This window comes from Littorina saxatilis, linkage group LG13 (assembly GCF_037325665.1).
Source record: "Littorina saxatilis isolate snail1 linkage group LG13, US_GU_Lsax_2.0, whole genome shotgun sequence".
NCBI classification, from domain to species: Eukaryota; Metazoa; Mollusca; class Gastropoda; order Littorinimorpha; family Littorinidae; genus Littorina; species Littorina saxatilis.
Window position 1 is genome coordinate 467,365 of NC_090257.1, and position 17,336 is coordinate 484,700.

The following is a 17,336-nucleotide window of genomic DNA, read 5'->3' on the forward strand; positions in this document are numbered from 1 at the left end:
GGTGTAATCAGCTAGCAGCAGCAGAGTCGCGCTACACAGTAGTACTAGTGTGCGTGTTTAGGTGTAATCAGCTAGCAGCAGCAGAGTCGCGCTACACAGTAGTACTAGTGTGCGTGTTTAGGTGTAATCAGCTAGCAGCAGCAGAGTCGCGCTACCCAGTAGTACTAGTGTGCGTGTTTAGGTGTAATCAGCTAGCAGCAGCAGAGTCGCGCTACCCAGTAGTACAAGTGTGCGTGTTTAGGTGTAATCAGCTAGCAGCAGCAGAGTCGCGCTACCCAGTAGTACTAGTGTGCGTGTTTAGGTGTAATCAGCTAGCAGCAGCAGAGTCGCGCTACCCAGTAGTACTAGTGTGCGTGTTTAGGTGTAATCAGCTAGCAGCAGCAGAGTCGCGCTACCCAGTAGTACTAGTGTGCGTGTTTAGGTGTAATCAGCTAGCAGCAGCAGAGTCGCGCTACACAGTAGTACTAGTGTGCGTGTTTAGGTGTAATCAGCTAGCAGCAGCAGAGTCGCGCTACACAGTAGTACTAGTGTGCGTGTTTAGGTGTAATCAGCTAGCAGCAGCAGAGTCGCGCTACCCAGTAGTACTAGTGTGCGTGTTTAGGTGTAATCAGCTAGCAGCAGCAGAGTCGCGCTACCCAGTAGTACAAGTGTGCGTGTTTAGGTGTAATCAGCTAGCAGCAGCAGAGTCGCGCTACCCAGTAGTACAAGTGTGCGTGTTTAGGTGTAATCAGCTAGCAGCAGCAGAGTCGCGCTACCCAGTAGTACTAGTGTGCGTGTTTAGGTGTAATCAGCTAGCAGCAGCAGAGTCGCGCTACCCAGTAGTACAAGTGTGCGTGTTTAGGTGTAATCAGCTAGCAGCAGCAGAGTCGCGCTACACAGTAGTACTAGTGTGCGTGTTTAGGTGTAATCAGCTAGCAGCAGCAGAGTCGCGCTACCCAGTAGTACTAGTGTGCGTGTTTAGGTGTAATCAGCCACCTGCGCCTGCGTCTTTTACGTGCCAGAGCGGTGACACGGGGTTGGGACATGGCTACTGTCTCTGAGTCTACACATAAAGTTGACACGTGTCCGTCCCTTCACGGTCTCCAATAGCGTGAGAATGCTGAACAGACGATAAACAATTATAACCAACGGTCCCATGATACTGAACAGACGATAAACAATTATAACCAACGGTCCCATGATACTGAACAGACGATAAACAATTATAACCAACGGTCCCATGATACTGAACAGACGATAAACAATTATAACCAACGGTCCCATGATACTGAACAGACGATAAACAATTATAACCAACGGTCCCATGATACTGAACAGACGATAAACAATTATAACCAACGGTCCCATGATACTGACCGAGATATCTCTCTGTCCAACAGAAGACGTTCCGTGGCCAATCGTGGGAGGTGTTGTTGGCTGTGTTCTGCTGCTGATTGTGGTCGTGGTCATCACGGCCGCCGTCTGTCTGTGCAAACCAAGGTGAGAAAATAACACATCAGATATAAGACATAAGATAATTTATTCATAAGATTTATGAATTATTTATTATTTTCCATACAATTAAACAATGGATTGAAAAGTGTGGTTTATCTGCTCTTAAAACAACCGAACAACATAAGACAACAACCCTACACATAAAAACATACGAAGTAAGAACACGCGAAGTTGGCCTACTCCAGACACGCCTCACTTAATTGCTCCATTTCCTTTCCTCAAAATGTGTTTCCGGTGATAATTCCAGCTCTCAAGTCACGCCCAATTCTCACACGCTAGGATCAACGTTGTACAAATATTTACAGTTTAACGACTAGTCTTGCAAAACATAACAGTGGCGCTTAAGTTGTAAAGTGGACAAAAAGTAAAGAATAAGCTTAAGGCCAATGTATGACTATTGTTTATAGGTCTCATATTTTAGATAAATGCGTTACTGTTTTTTTTATTTTATCGGAAACCGCCTTGAATGATCTGAGGGAAAAAATTGCAAATTTAATTTAACCCAAAAACAAAAAACAAAAAGAGTAAAAATTCCACCCAAAAAGAACGAGTGTTGGGGGAGTGGTGGGTAGGTGGGTGGATGGGGGTCGGTCAGGTCAACGTTTAAGACAGGTACGAATTGTTCTGATATACCTTTTTAAGGCCATTTCTGCCTCGTGAAAACGGTTAGCCAACTGTTGGCCTCACCGTCTCAGATCTGGCAAGGTGTTTACATGGAATAAGACCATCCCTCCACTTGGTCACATACCCTAGATGAACAGCCTGGGTCTCTCTGTCGGAAATAAATCCATCCACAAACTCCAACTCGCCACAGCAAGCAGTCAGGGTGTTAATTGTCGGTATGTGACCAAGTGGAGGGATGGTCTCATCCCATGTAAAAGCCTGATCTGAGACGAATTGGGTTCACGAGGAGGAGTGGGCCTTAAGACGGGAACAGATTTCACTGTTGTAATAACAATTGTAATAACTATTGTAATAACTATTGTAATAACTATTGTAATAACTATTGTAATAACTATTGTAATAACTATTGTAATAACTATTGTAATAACTATTGTAATAACTATTGTAATAACTATTGTAATAACTATTGTAATAACTGTTGTAATAACTATTGTAATAACTATTGTAATAACTGTTGTAATAACTATTGTAATAACTATTTAATAACTATTGTAATAACTGTTGTAATAACTGTTGTAATAACTATTGTAATAACTATTGTAATAACTATTGTAATAACTATTGTAATAACTATTGTAATAACTATTGTAATAACTATTGTAATAACTGTTGTAATAACTATTGTAATAACTATTGTAATAACTATTGTAATAACTAATGTGTCGAAATTAAGAAACGTGTTTCGCTGAATTTGACGAGATCGCCATGAATGATTTTTGAATACAGCATGTTATATTATGCACCATTTAGTTGTATAAAGATATGTCATGTTTGTCCTGTACACCACTAGTGCAGGAATAGTTTTTGTTGTTGTCATCAATTTTGTTCTTTTGTGTTGTTGTCACTTTATCCGCTAAAGGGAATATTAAAATACATGTTCACACAACAGGAGCTTGTATCAAAGCGTCGGTCACTCAAAGAAGCCAACTCCTTTATCATTACTGTAGTATTTCTGTACGTCGCTTTGATAGACCTACAAGCTCCTGTTGTTTCAACCAGCATGACACAATCCTTCACACAGGAAACCCAAACTGAGCATTCAGAAAAGACCCAGAGAGGACTATGAAAATAGCGCCGCCATTTTGATGGGGTCCCTGGCTGCCGACCAACAGGAAAACGGCGTGGTAGAAAGTCCGGTATACGCGGTGCCCAACAAAGCGGGCAAAACCAACAAGGCGTACAGCCATGAAACTGATCCACAAACAGCTGGGTAGGTACAGCCATGAAACTGATCCAGAAACAGCTGGGTAGGTACAGTTAAAAGACATTTAGGTTTTGGTTATTAGTATCTTGAGGTGTGTGTGTGTGAGGGGGGGTTGAGGGTATGTGGTGTGTGTGTGTGGGGTGGGGTGTGTGTTTGGGGTGCGTGTGTTTGTGTGTGTGTGTGTGTGTGTGTTATCGGGTCTGTGTGTGTGTATGTGTATGTGTGTGTGTGTGTGTGTGTGTGTGTGTGTGTGTGTGTGTGTGTGTGTGTGTGTGTGGATGGAACCGTGTTGGTTCTAGACGCCTTCTTTGCCCTAACAGTAGTTATCCTCTAAGTGCTTAAGACCAACAGAAATTAATCCGTTCAACAAAATAGTTATTATTGTCCTCACAACGCATATCAAGGCTGCACCTTGGTCATTTTGTGAAAACTTAATCAAAATTGCTAGACGTTAATTTCGGCTTGTAAAAGGTAGGTGTTCTACGTCATGGTTGTCTTCTGTCAGATTATTCTTTGTGGAATGAAGTGGTCAGGTCTGCTTTAGGAACTGCTGTACTCTCCTCCATATTCCTTTGTGGAATGAAGTGGTCAGGTCTGCTTTAGGAACTGCTGTACTCTCCTCCATATTCCTTTGTGGAATGAAGTGGTCAGGTCTGCTTTAGGAACTGCTATACTCTCCTCCATATTCCTTTGTGGAATGAAGTGGTCAGGTCTGCTTTAGGAACTGCTATACTCTCCTCCATATTCCTTTGTGGAATGAAGTGGTCAGGTCTGCTTTAGGAACTGCTATACTCTCCTCCATATTCCTTTGTGGAATGAAGTGGTCAGGTCTGCTTTAGGAACTGCTATACTCTCCTCCATATTCCTTTGTGGAATGAAGTGGTCAGGTCTGCTTTAGGAACTGCTATACTCTCCTCCATATTCCTTTGTGGAATGAAGTGGTCAGGTCTGCTTTAGGAACTGCTATACTCTCCTCCATATTCCTTTGTGGAATGAAGTGGTCAGGTCTGCTTTAGGAACTGCTATACTCTCCTCCATATTCCTTTGTGGAATGAAGTGGTCAGGTCTGCTTTAGGAACTGCTGTACTCTCCTCCATATTCCTTTGTGGAATGAAGTGGTCAGGTCTGCTTTAGGAACTGCTGTACTCTCCTCCATATTCCTTTGCTCTTCTGGAAAAAGCGGGCACTGCTGACTGGAGCTGCTCTTAATGAAATGTACATGGTATATCTATAACTGGTTCTTAAATAACGAACGTGCTCAGAATTTTTTTCTCAAGCTAGATACGAACTATGGAAATCCTGCCAGTGCGTTATTGGTCACCGCTGCACCTACAAGTTGTCTTATGTATTTTGTCATGTAGTTTGATGTTGTGATATCTACCATACATGCATTTTTTAGTTCGAGATAATGAAGTCTTCTATGCTGTGATAAACAGAGGGCAGTAAGCGCCCTAAATGCACCGACATGTGTCATAGAGTTAGTGAGAGTTATGCGTTACCTGAGAGAATAACAAGCACTGACATGTGTCATAGAGTGAGTGAGAGTTATGCGTTACCTGAGAGATTAACAAGCACTGACATGTGTCATAGAGTGAGTGAGAGTTATGCGTTACCTGAGAGATTAACAAGCACTGACTTGTGTCATAGAGTGAGTGAGAGTTATGCGTTACCTGAGAGAATAACAAGCACTGACTTGTGTCATAGAGTGAGTGAGAGTTATGCGTTACCTGAGAGAATAACAAGCACTGACATGTGTCATAGAGTGAGTGAGAGTTATGCGTTACCTGAGAGAATAACAAGCACTGACATGTGTCATAGAGTGAGTGAGAGTTATGCGTTACCTGAGAGAATAACAAGCACTGACATGAACAAGCGTCTTTCATCTTCAAAGTTGTCAATGTCTTTGTTAAACTCCCAGGCCACCCACAGCGGAACCCCAAGACCAGACCGACTCTGCTGCTCCCACTACTGCGACATCAAACAAAGACTCAGCCCCCAGACCAAAACCGAGGACACAAAAACCAGAACTACTGTCGCTCTTCTCTAGGGACGCTGGTCAAGAGGTCAACGCAGGAAACAAAGACGAAGAACAAACTCCTACAGCTATGAAAGAGAAGGCCCCGGCCTGTCAATCAAAAGAGGCCATGTCATCCAGCGTCCAATCGTCTCCCATGAGCCAGCGAGGCACGCCCACGCCTGCCCGGAGAGTGGCCAGTTTCGAATCTTTGGATACACGTGAGTATTTTAAACTCCTTTTGGACTAAAATAAACGGAGAAAAAACCAAAAAAACCGAGGAGAACTTTACTGAACTGAACTGAAGTACACTGATTTGTATAAACTGAAGTCAACCAAACTATATGGACTTAACCGAAGTAGACTGACCCGAACTGCAGTACGCTGAACTTAACTAATAATCATAAGGAGACTGGACAAATATCAAAAGAACTGCACTACGCTGAACTTAACTAATAATCACAAGGAGACTGGACAAATCTCAAAAGAACTGAACTGGGCTGAATAATTCTAAAATTCTAGAACGCATTGAATACATACTTCATATTTTACACTGGATAAATCTAAACAGAACTATCAAGGAATAAAAAACCCAGCTACTACCTGTAAGAAAACTAAGTTTATGGAAAGTTTGATGACAGACAAAATAAAACACTCACATCCAGTCGACCTGAAGCAGTCATCAGAAAAAGATAAAGAACTTGGGTCAGGAATGGTCTGACTTTTCGATATCAAGATGGCAAGAGCCGCAGACCATTTATGACACACCCGTAAATGGGGTAGTATAGGACTGTGTCTGTTTGTCAGTTTGTCCTGCTGTCCGCACTCAGACATCTGGTGTTTGTCAGTTTGTCCTGCTATCCGCACTCAGACATCTGGTGTTTGTCAGTTTGTCCTGCTATCCGCACTCAGACATCTGGTGTTTGTCAGTTTGTCCTGCTATCCGCACTCAGACATCTGGTGTTTGTCAGTTTGTCCTGCTGTCCGCACTCAGACATCTGGTGTTTGTCAGTTTGTCCTGCTGTCCGCACTCAGACATCTGGTGTTTGTCAGATTGTCCTGCTATCCGCACTCAGACATCTGGTGTTTGTCAGATTGTCCTGCTGTCCGCACTCAGACATCTGGTGTTTGTCAGATTGTCCTGCTATCCGCACTCAGACATCTGGTGTTTGTCAGTTTGTCCTGCTATCCGCACTCAGACATCTGGTGTTTGTCAGTTTGTCCTGCTATCCGCACTCAGACATCTGGTGTTTGTCAGTTTGTCCTGCTATCCGCACTCAGACATCTGGTGTTTGTCAGTTTGTCCTGCTATCCGCACTCAGACATCTGGTGTTTGTCAGTTTGTCCTGCTATCCGCACTCAGACATCTGGTGTTTGTCAGATTGTCCTGCTATCCGCACTCAGACATCTGGTGTTTGTCAGATTGTCCTGCTATCCGCACTCAGACATCTGGTGTTTGTCAGATTGTCCTGCTATCCGCACTCAGACATCTGGTGTTTGTCAGATTGTCCTGCTATCCGCACTCAGACATCTGGTGTTTGTCAGTTTGTCCTGCTATCCGCACTCAGACATCTGGTGTTTGTCAGTTTGTCCTGCTATCCGCACTCAGACATCTGGTGTTTGTCAGTTTGTCCTGCTATCCGCACTCAGACATCTGGTGTTTGTCAGTTTGTCCTGCTATCCGCATTCAGACATCTGGTGTTTATTGGACGATTGAGCTGAAATTGTATAGACATATATAAAAATGTCCACCAAATACCAGTGTGACTTGGAATAATAGGCCGTGAAAAGTATATATACTCGCCTAACACGCTTGAGATTTACTGGCCGATGTGAATGCGTGATATATTGTGTAAAAAATTCCATCTCACACGGCATATTGTAAACGCCATGAGCCTCCCTCTGGGAGGGTATGTGCGTAGAAATACTTACTAATAAATAAAAAATAATAAATAATAAATAAAAATAAATAAATAAATAAATAATAAATGCGGTTTTGTACCTGCGATGTCGGGGACGCACGGTCGTAGCAAAAATAAAAGTCTACCATAATACGGAAAAGGGGATACGCCGACGACACGATCTAGTATACACTGTGTACGTTACGCCTGAGTCATCCGGGACCCAAAGCAAGTACGATAATCTCATTGTTTTTATTTGAGTTCTGTCCCCTGAATATAGATCCACGGGGTGTCTTGACCCTGCAATGTCAGGACTTGTTTATTTAGTAATAGTATTAGTATTGTGTTTGAAGTGTCATCAATGTTCGTGGTTTCTTTTTGTCAAAAGTGAGCGTGGACACTCTTGGCGATGACGAAGCAGCAACACCACCACGATCGCGTCCAACGACCGGCGACAGCAACTACTACAACGTCGTGTGTCGCGGCACCTCCCCCACCACCGTCATTCCGCTCAGTGAGCTGCCGGCCAGGGTGGTCAAGTGGTTAGACAACCCGCGCCACTTCAGCAAGGAGAGAGCCGTACGTGTCGGAGGACTTAATAGACAATTTGGAAATAACTCTGTCGAGTTTGTATGGGTTGTGAAAGAGTGATTGCCCTTGTTTTTTCCTCGGAGGACAAATGGATTCACAGGTGCTCATGGACGTGTCCACGTGTTTCCGACACACCCCTCGCAAGTGATTGGCCCCTCCAATGTTTGTCCGAGTATTCAGCAAGGGTGTTCATTCTTTCACAACCCAAACAAACCCGACAAAGGTTTTTCTCTTCGGAATTCATCCATTATGAAATGGTCTTCTTTTCTTATTACAATTTCTAAGTGCATTTATGTTCCTTATATTGTCAACATTTTATTTTTTCAATGTTCATATTATTTTCATATTAGGTAAGACATGGTTTTAAAGCTTGCGGAAGCCGTAGTGTAAGATTATGCGCTTTCGAATGATTTATCTTTTGTTTAATTTTCTGAGCATGCGAACTCGTTGCCATAACTCACTCAAGGCTTTATTTTCGGCTGTGTTGGAACATTTCAAAATGAATTTCAACGTGCGGAAACGAAATGCACCACAAGCAAGAAGAGACTTTAACCGGTTCGCATCCAACATTTTCATGTACATGCATTTGTGTATAATAGTGTTGTGAGTTCGTGTATCAAAACGCTAAGTCTCAACATTAGCCCCTCCATGAAAGCGGCTCTTTATCATCTCTCTCTGCCTCCATGTCTCTCTCCCTCCCTCCCTAAACCCCTCTCTCTCTCTCTCTCTCTCTCTCTCTCTCTCTCTCTCTCTCTCTGAGTCTGTCTCTCTGTGTCTCTCTCTCTCTCTCTCTCTCTCTCTCTCTCTCTCTCTCTTTCTCTCTCTCTCTCTCTCTCTCTCTCTCTCTCTCTCTCTCTCTCGCCCCCATTGTTTCTCTTCTGTCCTCAAATGTATCTTTGTATTCAACGAAAGTTAGCAGTTACAGAAAGTATACACACCGGATGTGATAACTCTGTAGACAGATGCTGCCCGGGGTGAAGGTTGGAAGGTACAGAAAGTATACACACCGGATGTGATAACTCTGTAGACAGATGCTGCCCGGGGTGAAAGTTAGAAGGTACAGAAAGTATACACACCGGATGTGATAACTCTGTAGACAGATGCTGCCCGGGGGAAAGTTAGAAGGTACAGAAAGTATACACACCGGATGTGATAACTCTGTAGACAGATGCTGCCCGGGGTGAAGGTTGGAAGGTACAGAAAGTATACACACCGGATGTGATAACTCTGTAGACAGATGCTGCCCGGGGTGAAAGTTAGAAGGTACAGAAAGTATACACACCGGATGTGATAACTCTGTAGACAGATGCTGCCCGGGGTGAAGGTTGGAAGGTACAGAAAGTATACACACCGGATGTGATAACTCTGTAAACAGATGCTGCCCGGGGTGAAGGTTGGAAGGTACAGAAAGTATACACACCGGATGTGATAACTCTGTAGACAGATGCTGCCCGGGGGAAAGTTAGAATGTACAGAAAGCATACACACCGGATGTGATAAAGAGAAAATAGAAGAAAATTTCAAGGACAACAATATGAAGAGGGTGTGGGAGGGTATGAAGATGATGAGTGGGTACACGGGTAAGAAGGGTAGTGGCAAGGGTGGCTCTGTTCCAAGTGACTATGATGTGAACGATCTCAATGCGTTTTACAAACGGTTTGACAGGCATGATTTCAGCCAGACCAGGACTGAACTGACCGATCGACTCGTGAACACTCCTATGAATGAGCAGGGCGAAATCATGTCTGTGACTGAGGAAGATGTTGTGAAACAGCTCAAGAAGTCTAATGCTAAGAAGGCAGCAGGCCCGGATGGTATTACACCAAAAGTCCTAAATTTTTGTGCTGAGCAGCTTTGCTCAATTCTCACTGTGATTTTCAACATGTCTCTGTCACAGTCAAAAATCCCATCCCTTTGGAAAACATCTTGCATCGTCCCAGTTCCAAAGAAAACCCCGGTCAAAGTGATGAACGACTTGCGACCTGTAGCATTGACGTCTGCTGTCATGAAGGTTCTTGAGCGACTAGTATTAGTGAAGCTTCAGGTGCTTACCGCGGAGTTTATGGATCCGTGGCAGTTTGCCTATAGAAAGGGTAGAAGTGTTGAGGATGCCGTTTTACATGTGTTGCACAGTATCTATTCTCATCTGGATAAACCTGGAGCATGTGTTAGACTGATGTTTTTATATTTAGTCAAGTTTTGACTGAATATTTTAACATCGAGGGGGAATCGAAACGAGGGTCGTGGTGTGTGTGCGTGTGTGTGTGCGTGTGTCTGTGTGTGTCTGTGTGTGTGTGTAGAGCGATTCAGACTAAACTACTGGACCGATCTTTATGAAATTTGACATGAGAGTTCCTGGGTATGAAATCCCCGAACGTTTTTTTCATTTTTTTGATAAATGTCTTTGATGACGTCATATCCGGCTTTTCGTGAAAGTTGAGGCGGCACTGTCACGCCCTCATTTTTCAACCAAATTGGTTGAAATTTTGGTCAAGTACTCTTCGACGAAGCCCGGGGTTCGGTATTGCATTTCAGCTTGGTGGCTTAAAAATTAATTAATGACTTTGGTCATTAAAAATCGGAAAATTGTAAAAAAAAATAAAAATTTATAAAACGATCCAAATTTACGTTTATCTTATTCTCCATCATTTGCTGATTCCAAAAACATATAAATATGTTATATTCGGATTATAAACAAGCTCTGAAAATTAAATATATAAAAATTATTATCAAAATTTTTTTTTCGAAATCAATTTAAAAACACTTTCATCTTATTCCTTGTCGGTTCCTGATTCCAAAAATATATAGATATGATATGTTTGGATTAAAAACACGCTCAGAAAGTTAAAACGAAGAGAGGTACAGAAAAGCGTGCTATCCTTCTCAGCGCAACGAATACCCCGCTCTTCTTGTCAATTCCACGGGCACTGCCTTTGCCACGGGCGGTGGAGTGACGATGCTACGATTATACGGTCTTGCTGCGTTGCGTTGCGTTCAGTTTCATTCTGTGAGTTCGACAGCTACTTGACTAAATATTGTATTTTCGCCTTACGCGACTTGTTTGACTTTTCTAGCGCGTTCAATACGATACAGCCTCACCTTCTTGCTGAAAAGCTACTGAAGATGAAAATTAGCGTTCCAACTGTATTGTGGGTCACAGACTATCTGACCAACCGACCCCAGTTTGTTAGGGCTGGTATAGTACCATCGAATGGCCCGAACACAAACACTGGTGCTCCGCAGACCGTGCTATCTAGTGTACTGAATACCAACACAGGAGCTCCGCAGGGAACAGTATTGTCACCTTTTCTGTTCTCCCTGTATACTGCTGACTGCAGGAGTTCTCACGGGTCGTGCTTCATCGACAAATTTGCTGACGATACTGGACTTACAGGACAGATTACTGACGACAATGACACACACTACAGACAAGAAGTTAGCAGCTTTGTGGACTGGTGCGACGAGAATTACCTGGACTTGAACACAGGAAAAACTAAAGAAATGATCTTTGACACTAGAAGAAAAAAGGTAGCACACAAGCCTATCGTGATAGCTGGTGTTGAAGTCGAACAGGTTGAAAGCTATCGCTACCTAGGTGTAGTGATCGACAACAAGCTGTCTTGGCATGCCAACACTGACCAAATCTTGAAGAAAGCGCACACGCGCATGTACTGTCTAAGGAAGCTTAGATCGTTCTCTGTTCGTAATGACATCCTGCAGATGTTCTATCTGTCCACTGTTGGTAGCGTGTTGACATATGCATGTGTGTGCTGGGGGGGTAACCTTAGTAAACAGGATAGTGACAGGCTAGAAAAGCTAGTCAAGAAGGCTGGATCTGTTGTAGGCAGGAAACAAGAGACCATTGAATCAGTTTGCCAGAGACGACTGACTGACCGACTGACCTCAATTTTGGCTGACGAGACACACCCACTGAAACCTGAATTTGACTCTCGACGCATTGACAGGAGTGGTAGACTGAGGGCTATGGTTGCTAGAACGTCACGTTTCCGCAATTCTTTTGTTCCCAGAGCTATCCATGCTTTCAACCAATCACATGTTAGAGGCCTCTATCATGTTTCTCTGTCATAATTATTACTGTACTCTGTTGCTGGGTTATCTGTAATGTATGTATTTTTAGTAACTGTATTATCGTAGTTCAAATGGGCGGTGTTCTAGTCGACATGTGGTGCTTTGTATACCTTGTGTGTGCGTGGATGTGGAGGTGGACTCTCGGACGTCTTTTTGTTATTGGAATTATGGTTTTTGTTAAATTGTATTGCTGTTGCTGTTGTTGTTGTGTAAGTGAGTTGTGTGTTGGCAGACTTGACTTGACGGATGACTGTTTGCGTTAGTGAGACTGTGATCATACTCATAATAATCATATTCACTTATTTTCTTATGATGTTTTTGTTTTTTATTATGCATTCTTATTCTTTTGATTGGAAAAGAGTATTGTTACAATGTAGTTTCCATATGGATTAATAAATTTGAGTTGAGTTGAGTTGAGTTGATCACTCTGTAGACAGATGCTGCCCGGGGGAAAGTTAGAAGGTACAGAAAGTATACACACCGGATGTGATAACTCTGTAGACAGATGCTGCCCGGGGTGAGGGTTGGAAGGTACAGAAAGTATACACACCGGATGTGATAACTCTGTAGACAGATGCTGCCCGGGGTGAAGGTTGGAAGGTACAGAAAGTATACACACCGGATCTGATCACTCTGTAGACAGATGCTGCCCCGGGGGAAAGTTAGCAGGTACAGAAAGTATACACACCGGATGTGATCACTCTGTAGACAGATGCTGCCCGGTGTGAAGGTTGGAAGATACAGAAAGTATACACACCGGATGTGATAACTCTGTAGACAGATGCTGCCCTGGGTGAAGGTTGGAAGATACAGAAAGTATACACACCGGATGTGATAACTCTGTAGACAGATGCTGCCCGGGGTGAAGGTTGGAAGTACATACAGAAAGTATACACACCGGATGTGATAACTCTGTAGACAGATGCTGCCCGGGGTGAAGGTTGGAAGTACAGAAAGTATACACACCGGATGTGATAACTCTGTAAACAGATGCTGCCCGGGGGGAAAGTTGCGGACTGGAAGACGGCTTTGCTTCCAGAAAACACAAGAAAAAATCGTTACAGAGACATCTACCCATGTAAGTCAGTTTCCTCTTTCTTCGTCTTGATCACTCATCCACAACCGCTGTAAGATGCATTTCTTGTTCGCCACTATGTATGTATGTGTGTGTGTGTGTGTGTGTGTGTGTGTGTGTGTGTGTGTGTGTGTGTGTGTGTGTGTGTGTGTGTGTGTGTGTGTGTGTGTGTGTGTGTGTGTGTGCGTACGTAGGTGCGTTATGAAGTGTGCTCACACACAAGAATTCAACATACCGATTTTAAAAACGTGTTTAAATGTGCTGAACAATCGTGCTTTCGGTCTGACAGAAGTCGCTAGACTACATCCACTAACTGTGCCCGCTGTCCGTTGCAGATGACCATTCCCGAGTGTTGCTTGCCCCCCTGCCCGGTGACCCGCACAGCGATTTCTACAACGCCTGCTACATAGACGTCAGTAATATAACCCGCTATTACGAGCTAGTCGTGTGACATAATCCCTTGACTGTGTTTTTCTTGTTTAGATAAAAAAAAAAGGAAAACATATTGCAAGCGGGTCATTTTGGTTTGCAGGGAAAAGCTTTGAGTATTCGCACGACGGTGTTGTTTTAAGTTGCATATTCTATTTCACACAAAAAATCGTTCTCTTCTGTGGCAAAAGAAGAATTTAAAATGATAGCGATTGCAACAACGACAACAACCAGAACAATCAAAATATACACGAAGAAAGAGAGACAGCAAGCAACGCCTTTTCTGTTCTTTTTTTGTACCTTCTTTTCTTCTTTCTTTCTATCTGCTTCTGTCGCTTTAATGTGTCTTCCTTCGCTTCTCTTTCTTTCTTTCTGTTTTTATTCTCCACCTTCTGTCAACCATGCAAACTTCTTGTCTGTGTGATAAAGCCACCACGTGTTCTGATTGCAGGGGTATGAAAAAGAGAAAGAGTATATCGCCGCACAAGGTGAGGAATAAATGTGTGTGTTTGAGTGTGTTTGTTTGTTTGTGTGTGTGTGTGTGTGTGTGTGTGTGTGTGTGTGTGTGTGTGTGTCTGTGTCTGTGTGTCTGTGTCTGTGTGTCTGTGTGTCTGTCTCCCTGTCTCTTGCTTTGTCTGTCTGTCTCTCTCCTTGCTATCTCTCTCTCTCTCTCTCACTCTCTCTCTCTCTCTCTGCGTGTGTCTATGTCTGCATGTAAACATGAATTATTCATTAGATTCATTTTACGTTCGAATCGTCTTTGCCAACAAACAAAACAATGTACAATTCGCTGAAAGCCTGGCAGCGCTTTCAGTAAACTACTTCGGTGTTCTTCTGTTCAGGTCCGATGGACAGAACGCTGTATGATTTTCTGTTCAGGTCCTATGGACAGAACGCTGTATGATTTTCTGTTCAGGTCCTATGGACAGAACGCTGTATGATTTTCTGTTCAGGTCCTATGGACAGAACGCTGTATGATTTTCTGTTCAGGTCCTATGGACAGAACGCTGTATGATTTTCTGTTCAGGTCCTATGGACAGAACGCTGTATGATTTTCTGTTCAGGTCCGATGGACAGAACGCTGTATGATTTTCTGCGACTGGTGTGGGATGTGAAGTGCTCACGCATCGTAATGCTCACCAACACCGTGGAGCTTGGACGTGTGAGTTTGTGTGTGCAGCGTGTTCCTGTAGGTACAGTTTGGTAACAGTTGCATTGCGAAAGTAATAATCTGCCACAGTTAGTGATGATTAGGTGTTTTGTTTTAGAAGTGTCTATTCAGTCTGAGCATGCAGGGCGTATAACTTGAAAAGACCCCCGAGCCACACAGTTTAAACTGAACCTTGCATAATTAGTATACATAATCAATCCAATTTGAAAGTAGGGGAAGGGCTACATATGGACCGGCTCCTAATATGGACCACCTCCTGTTCTGACAAACTAACGGCGCTAGAGCGCTCAAAACAAGTTCAGTCGCTGTATTCACTCTCTCTGGCTAACTTGCACATGTCAAAACAGTTGGAGAAACACAAACCTCAAAACCGTTAGGCTTTTTCTCTTTTTTTCACTTTTGGCAGCATTCACTCTAAATTTGCCGCCTATAACGGACTCGTTTTTGTCCACAGCCAAAGCTGTTATCACACAAAACTTGCTATATATGACAGCTAAGATCTTATTTGTTACATTTTAGCAGTGTTGACCCCGAGTTTCTATTGCAAATAAAAAATAATAGCAAAATCTCAAAGTATGTGTGAGCCCCCTATTATTATGGACGACCTTCCACAAATCGAAGAAGCTTGCTGAAAATAACCTATAACTAGGCCTACCCCTCGAGATTTAAAAAAAATATATGAAATAGTCTTTTTTTCGTGGTAGTTGATAATTTAACTTATTTTCACTCTGTTTTTGATACGTTTCTTTAGTTTCCTGGTGGTCTTCAAATAATGCTCTCATCAACCCGAAACAGATAAATCTAAAGCATATTTTGATTAGTCTGACTTGCACACTAAGTTGTATCATGTTATTTTGAAGTATAGGGGGCTTTTTACAGTGACTTGTGAAGACCACCTCTTCACTGGTCCATATTGGGCGCCCAGGCTCCTAATATGGACCAATTGGGATTTTTTCTGTATTTAATTTTTGCTCAATGTCTATATCAAAGCTATTTCACTCTAATTAGTCCTAACGGTTAACATAAGAGAGAAGGACTACCAAACATAAAATGAAACTTCTTCGCAAGAAAACAAGCTAGTTATCAGCATGAAACAAAAAGTGGTCCATATTAGGAGCCTTTCCCCTACACAAAAGTCAGATCATTTGACTTCCAAACGTGACACTTTTTGAACGGATGATGTATGCTCTGAGGTTACTGTAAGCCAAATGTTGAAGAGATGCAGAAGTTTTTAACATTTGTATGTTTGGCATTCTTGTTTGGTCAGCTTGTAATTATTCAATCGGGAACAGTTCAAGTGTCAGCAGTACTGGCCGGACGCAGGAGAGCTGACAGCAGGGGACATCACTGTCAGAGTCAACTCCGTCGCCCATTTCGCTGACTACTGCATTCGCCATATGACATTTGAACGGGTATGCATTTGCACTAAAGCCATCATTTAAGGTATATTTTGATGAAAGAAGTACCACAAATAACGCCAAAGGGCATGGGACATAATCTTTATTTATTGAGTTCGATGGAAGCCTAGTCACATTTAATGCACCAAGTGACCTGGGGCGAGATGCACGAGAAAGTGACCAACCGGGTGGGAGCAAGCCGCGGTGTTGGATTGGTTGAAATCATAACAATCAGACGCTGCAGTTTGTTCTCTTCCGTGTGGGTGGCACCCACTTTCAGTTTGTTCTCTTCCGTGTGGGTGGCACCCACTTTCAGTTTGTTCTCTTCCGTGTGGGTGGCACCCACTTTCAGTTTGTTCTCTTCCGTGTGGGTGGCACCCACTTTCCGTTCCATACCTCAGCCCAGGTGCGTAACTGTCTTTGCTAAGCATGCGTCCGTACTGAATACCTGCATGTGTCCGTACTAAATACCTGCATGTGTCCGTACTGAATACCTGCATGTGTCCGTACTGAATACCTGCATGCGTCCGTACTAAATACCTGCATATGTCCGAACAAAATACCTGCATGCGTCCGTACTAAATACCTGCATGTGTCCGTACTAAATACCTGCATGTGTCCGTACTGAATACCTGCATGTGTCCGTACTAAATACCTGCATGTGTCCGTACTGAATACCTGCATGTGTCCGTACTAAATACCTGCATGTGTCCGTACTGAATACCTGCATGTGTCCGTACTGAATACCTGCATGTGTCCGTACTGAATACCTGCATGTGTCCGTACTAAATACCTGCATGTGTCCGTACTAAATACCTGCATGTGTCCGTACTGAATACCTGCATGTGTCCGTACTGAATACCTGCATGCGTCCGTACTGAATACCTGCATGTGTCCGTACTAAATACCTGCATGTGTCCGTACTGAATACCTGCATGTGTCCGTACTGAATACCTGCATGTGTCCGTACTAAATACCTGCATGTGTCCGTACTAAATACCTGCATGCGTCCGTACTGAATACCTGCATGTGTCCGTACTGAATACCTGCATGTGTCCGTACTGAATACCTGCATGTGTCCGTACTAAATACCTGCATGTGTCCGTACTAAATACCTGCATGCGTCCGTACTAAAGACCTGCATGTGTCCGTACTAAATACCTGCATGTGTCCGTACTAAATACCTGCATGTGTCCGTACTAAATACCTGCATGTGTCCGTACTAAATACCTGCATGCGTCCGTACTAAATACCTGCATGCGTCCGTACTAAATGCCTGCATATGTC

At 43.2% G+C, this 17,336-nt stretch overlaps 1 protein-coding gene across 2 annotated transcripts in view; it reads left to right on the forward strand.

The window, feature by feature from the left end:
* LOC138946208 (uncharacterized) overlaps nucleotides 1-17,336 on the forward strand; it is a 61,049-nt gene that overhangs the window by 17,300 nt on the left and 26,413 nt on the right. For both annotated transcript variants that reach the window (XM_070317723.1, XM_070317724.1), the window contains exons 11-19: nucleotides 1,380-1,479; nucleotides 3,200-3,388; nucleotides 5,301-5,617; nucleotides 7,686-7,876; nucleotides 12,968-13,055; nucleotides 13,388-13,464; nucleotides 13,933-13,969; nucleotides 14,546-14,643; nucleotides 15,945-16,064. In XM_070317723.1, the coding sequence (XP_070173824.1) occupies nucleotides 1,380-1,479; nucleotides 3,200-3,388; nucleotides 5,301-5,617; nucleotides 7,686-7,876; nucleotides 12,968-13,055; nucleotides 13,388-13,464; nucleotides 13,933-13,969; nucleotides 14,546-14,643; nucleotides 15,945-16,064 (1,217 nt within the window). The remainder of the gene's footprint in view (nucleotides 1-1,379; nucleotides 1,480-3,199; nucleotides 3,389-5,300; nucleotides 5,618-7,685; nucleotides 7,877-12,967; nucleotides 13,056-13,387; nucleotides 13,465-13,932; nucleotides 13,970-14,545; nucleotides 14,644-15,944; nucleotides 16,065-17,336) is intronic.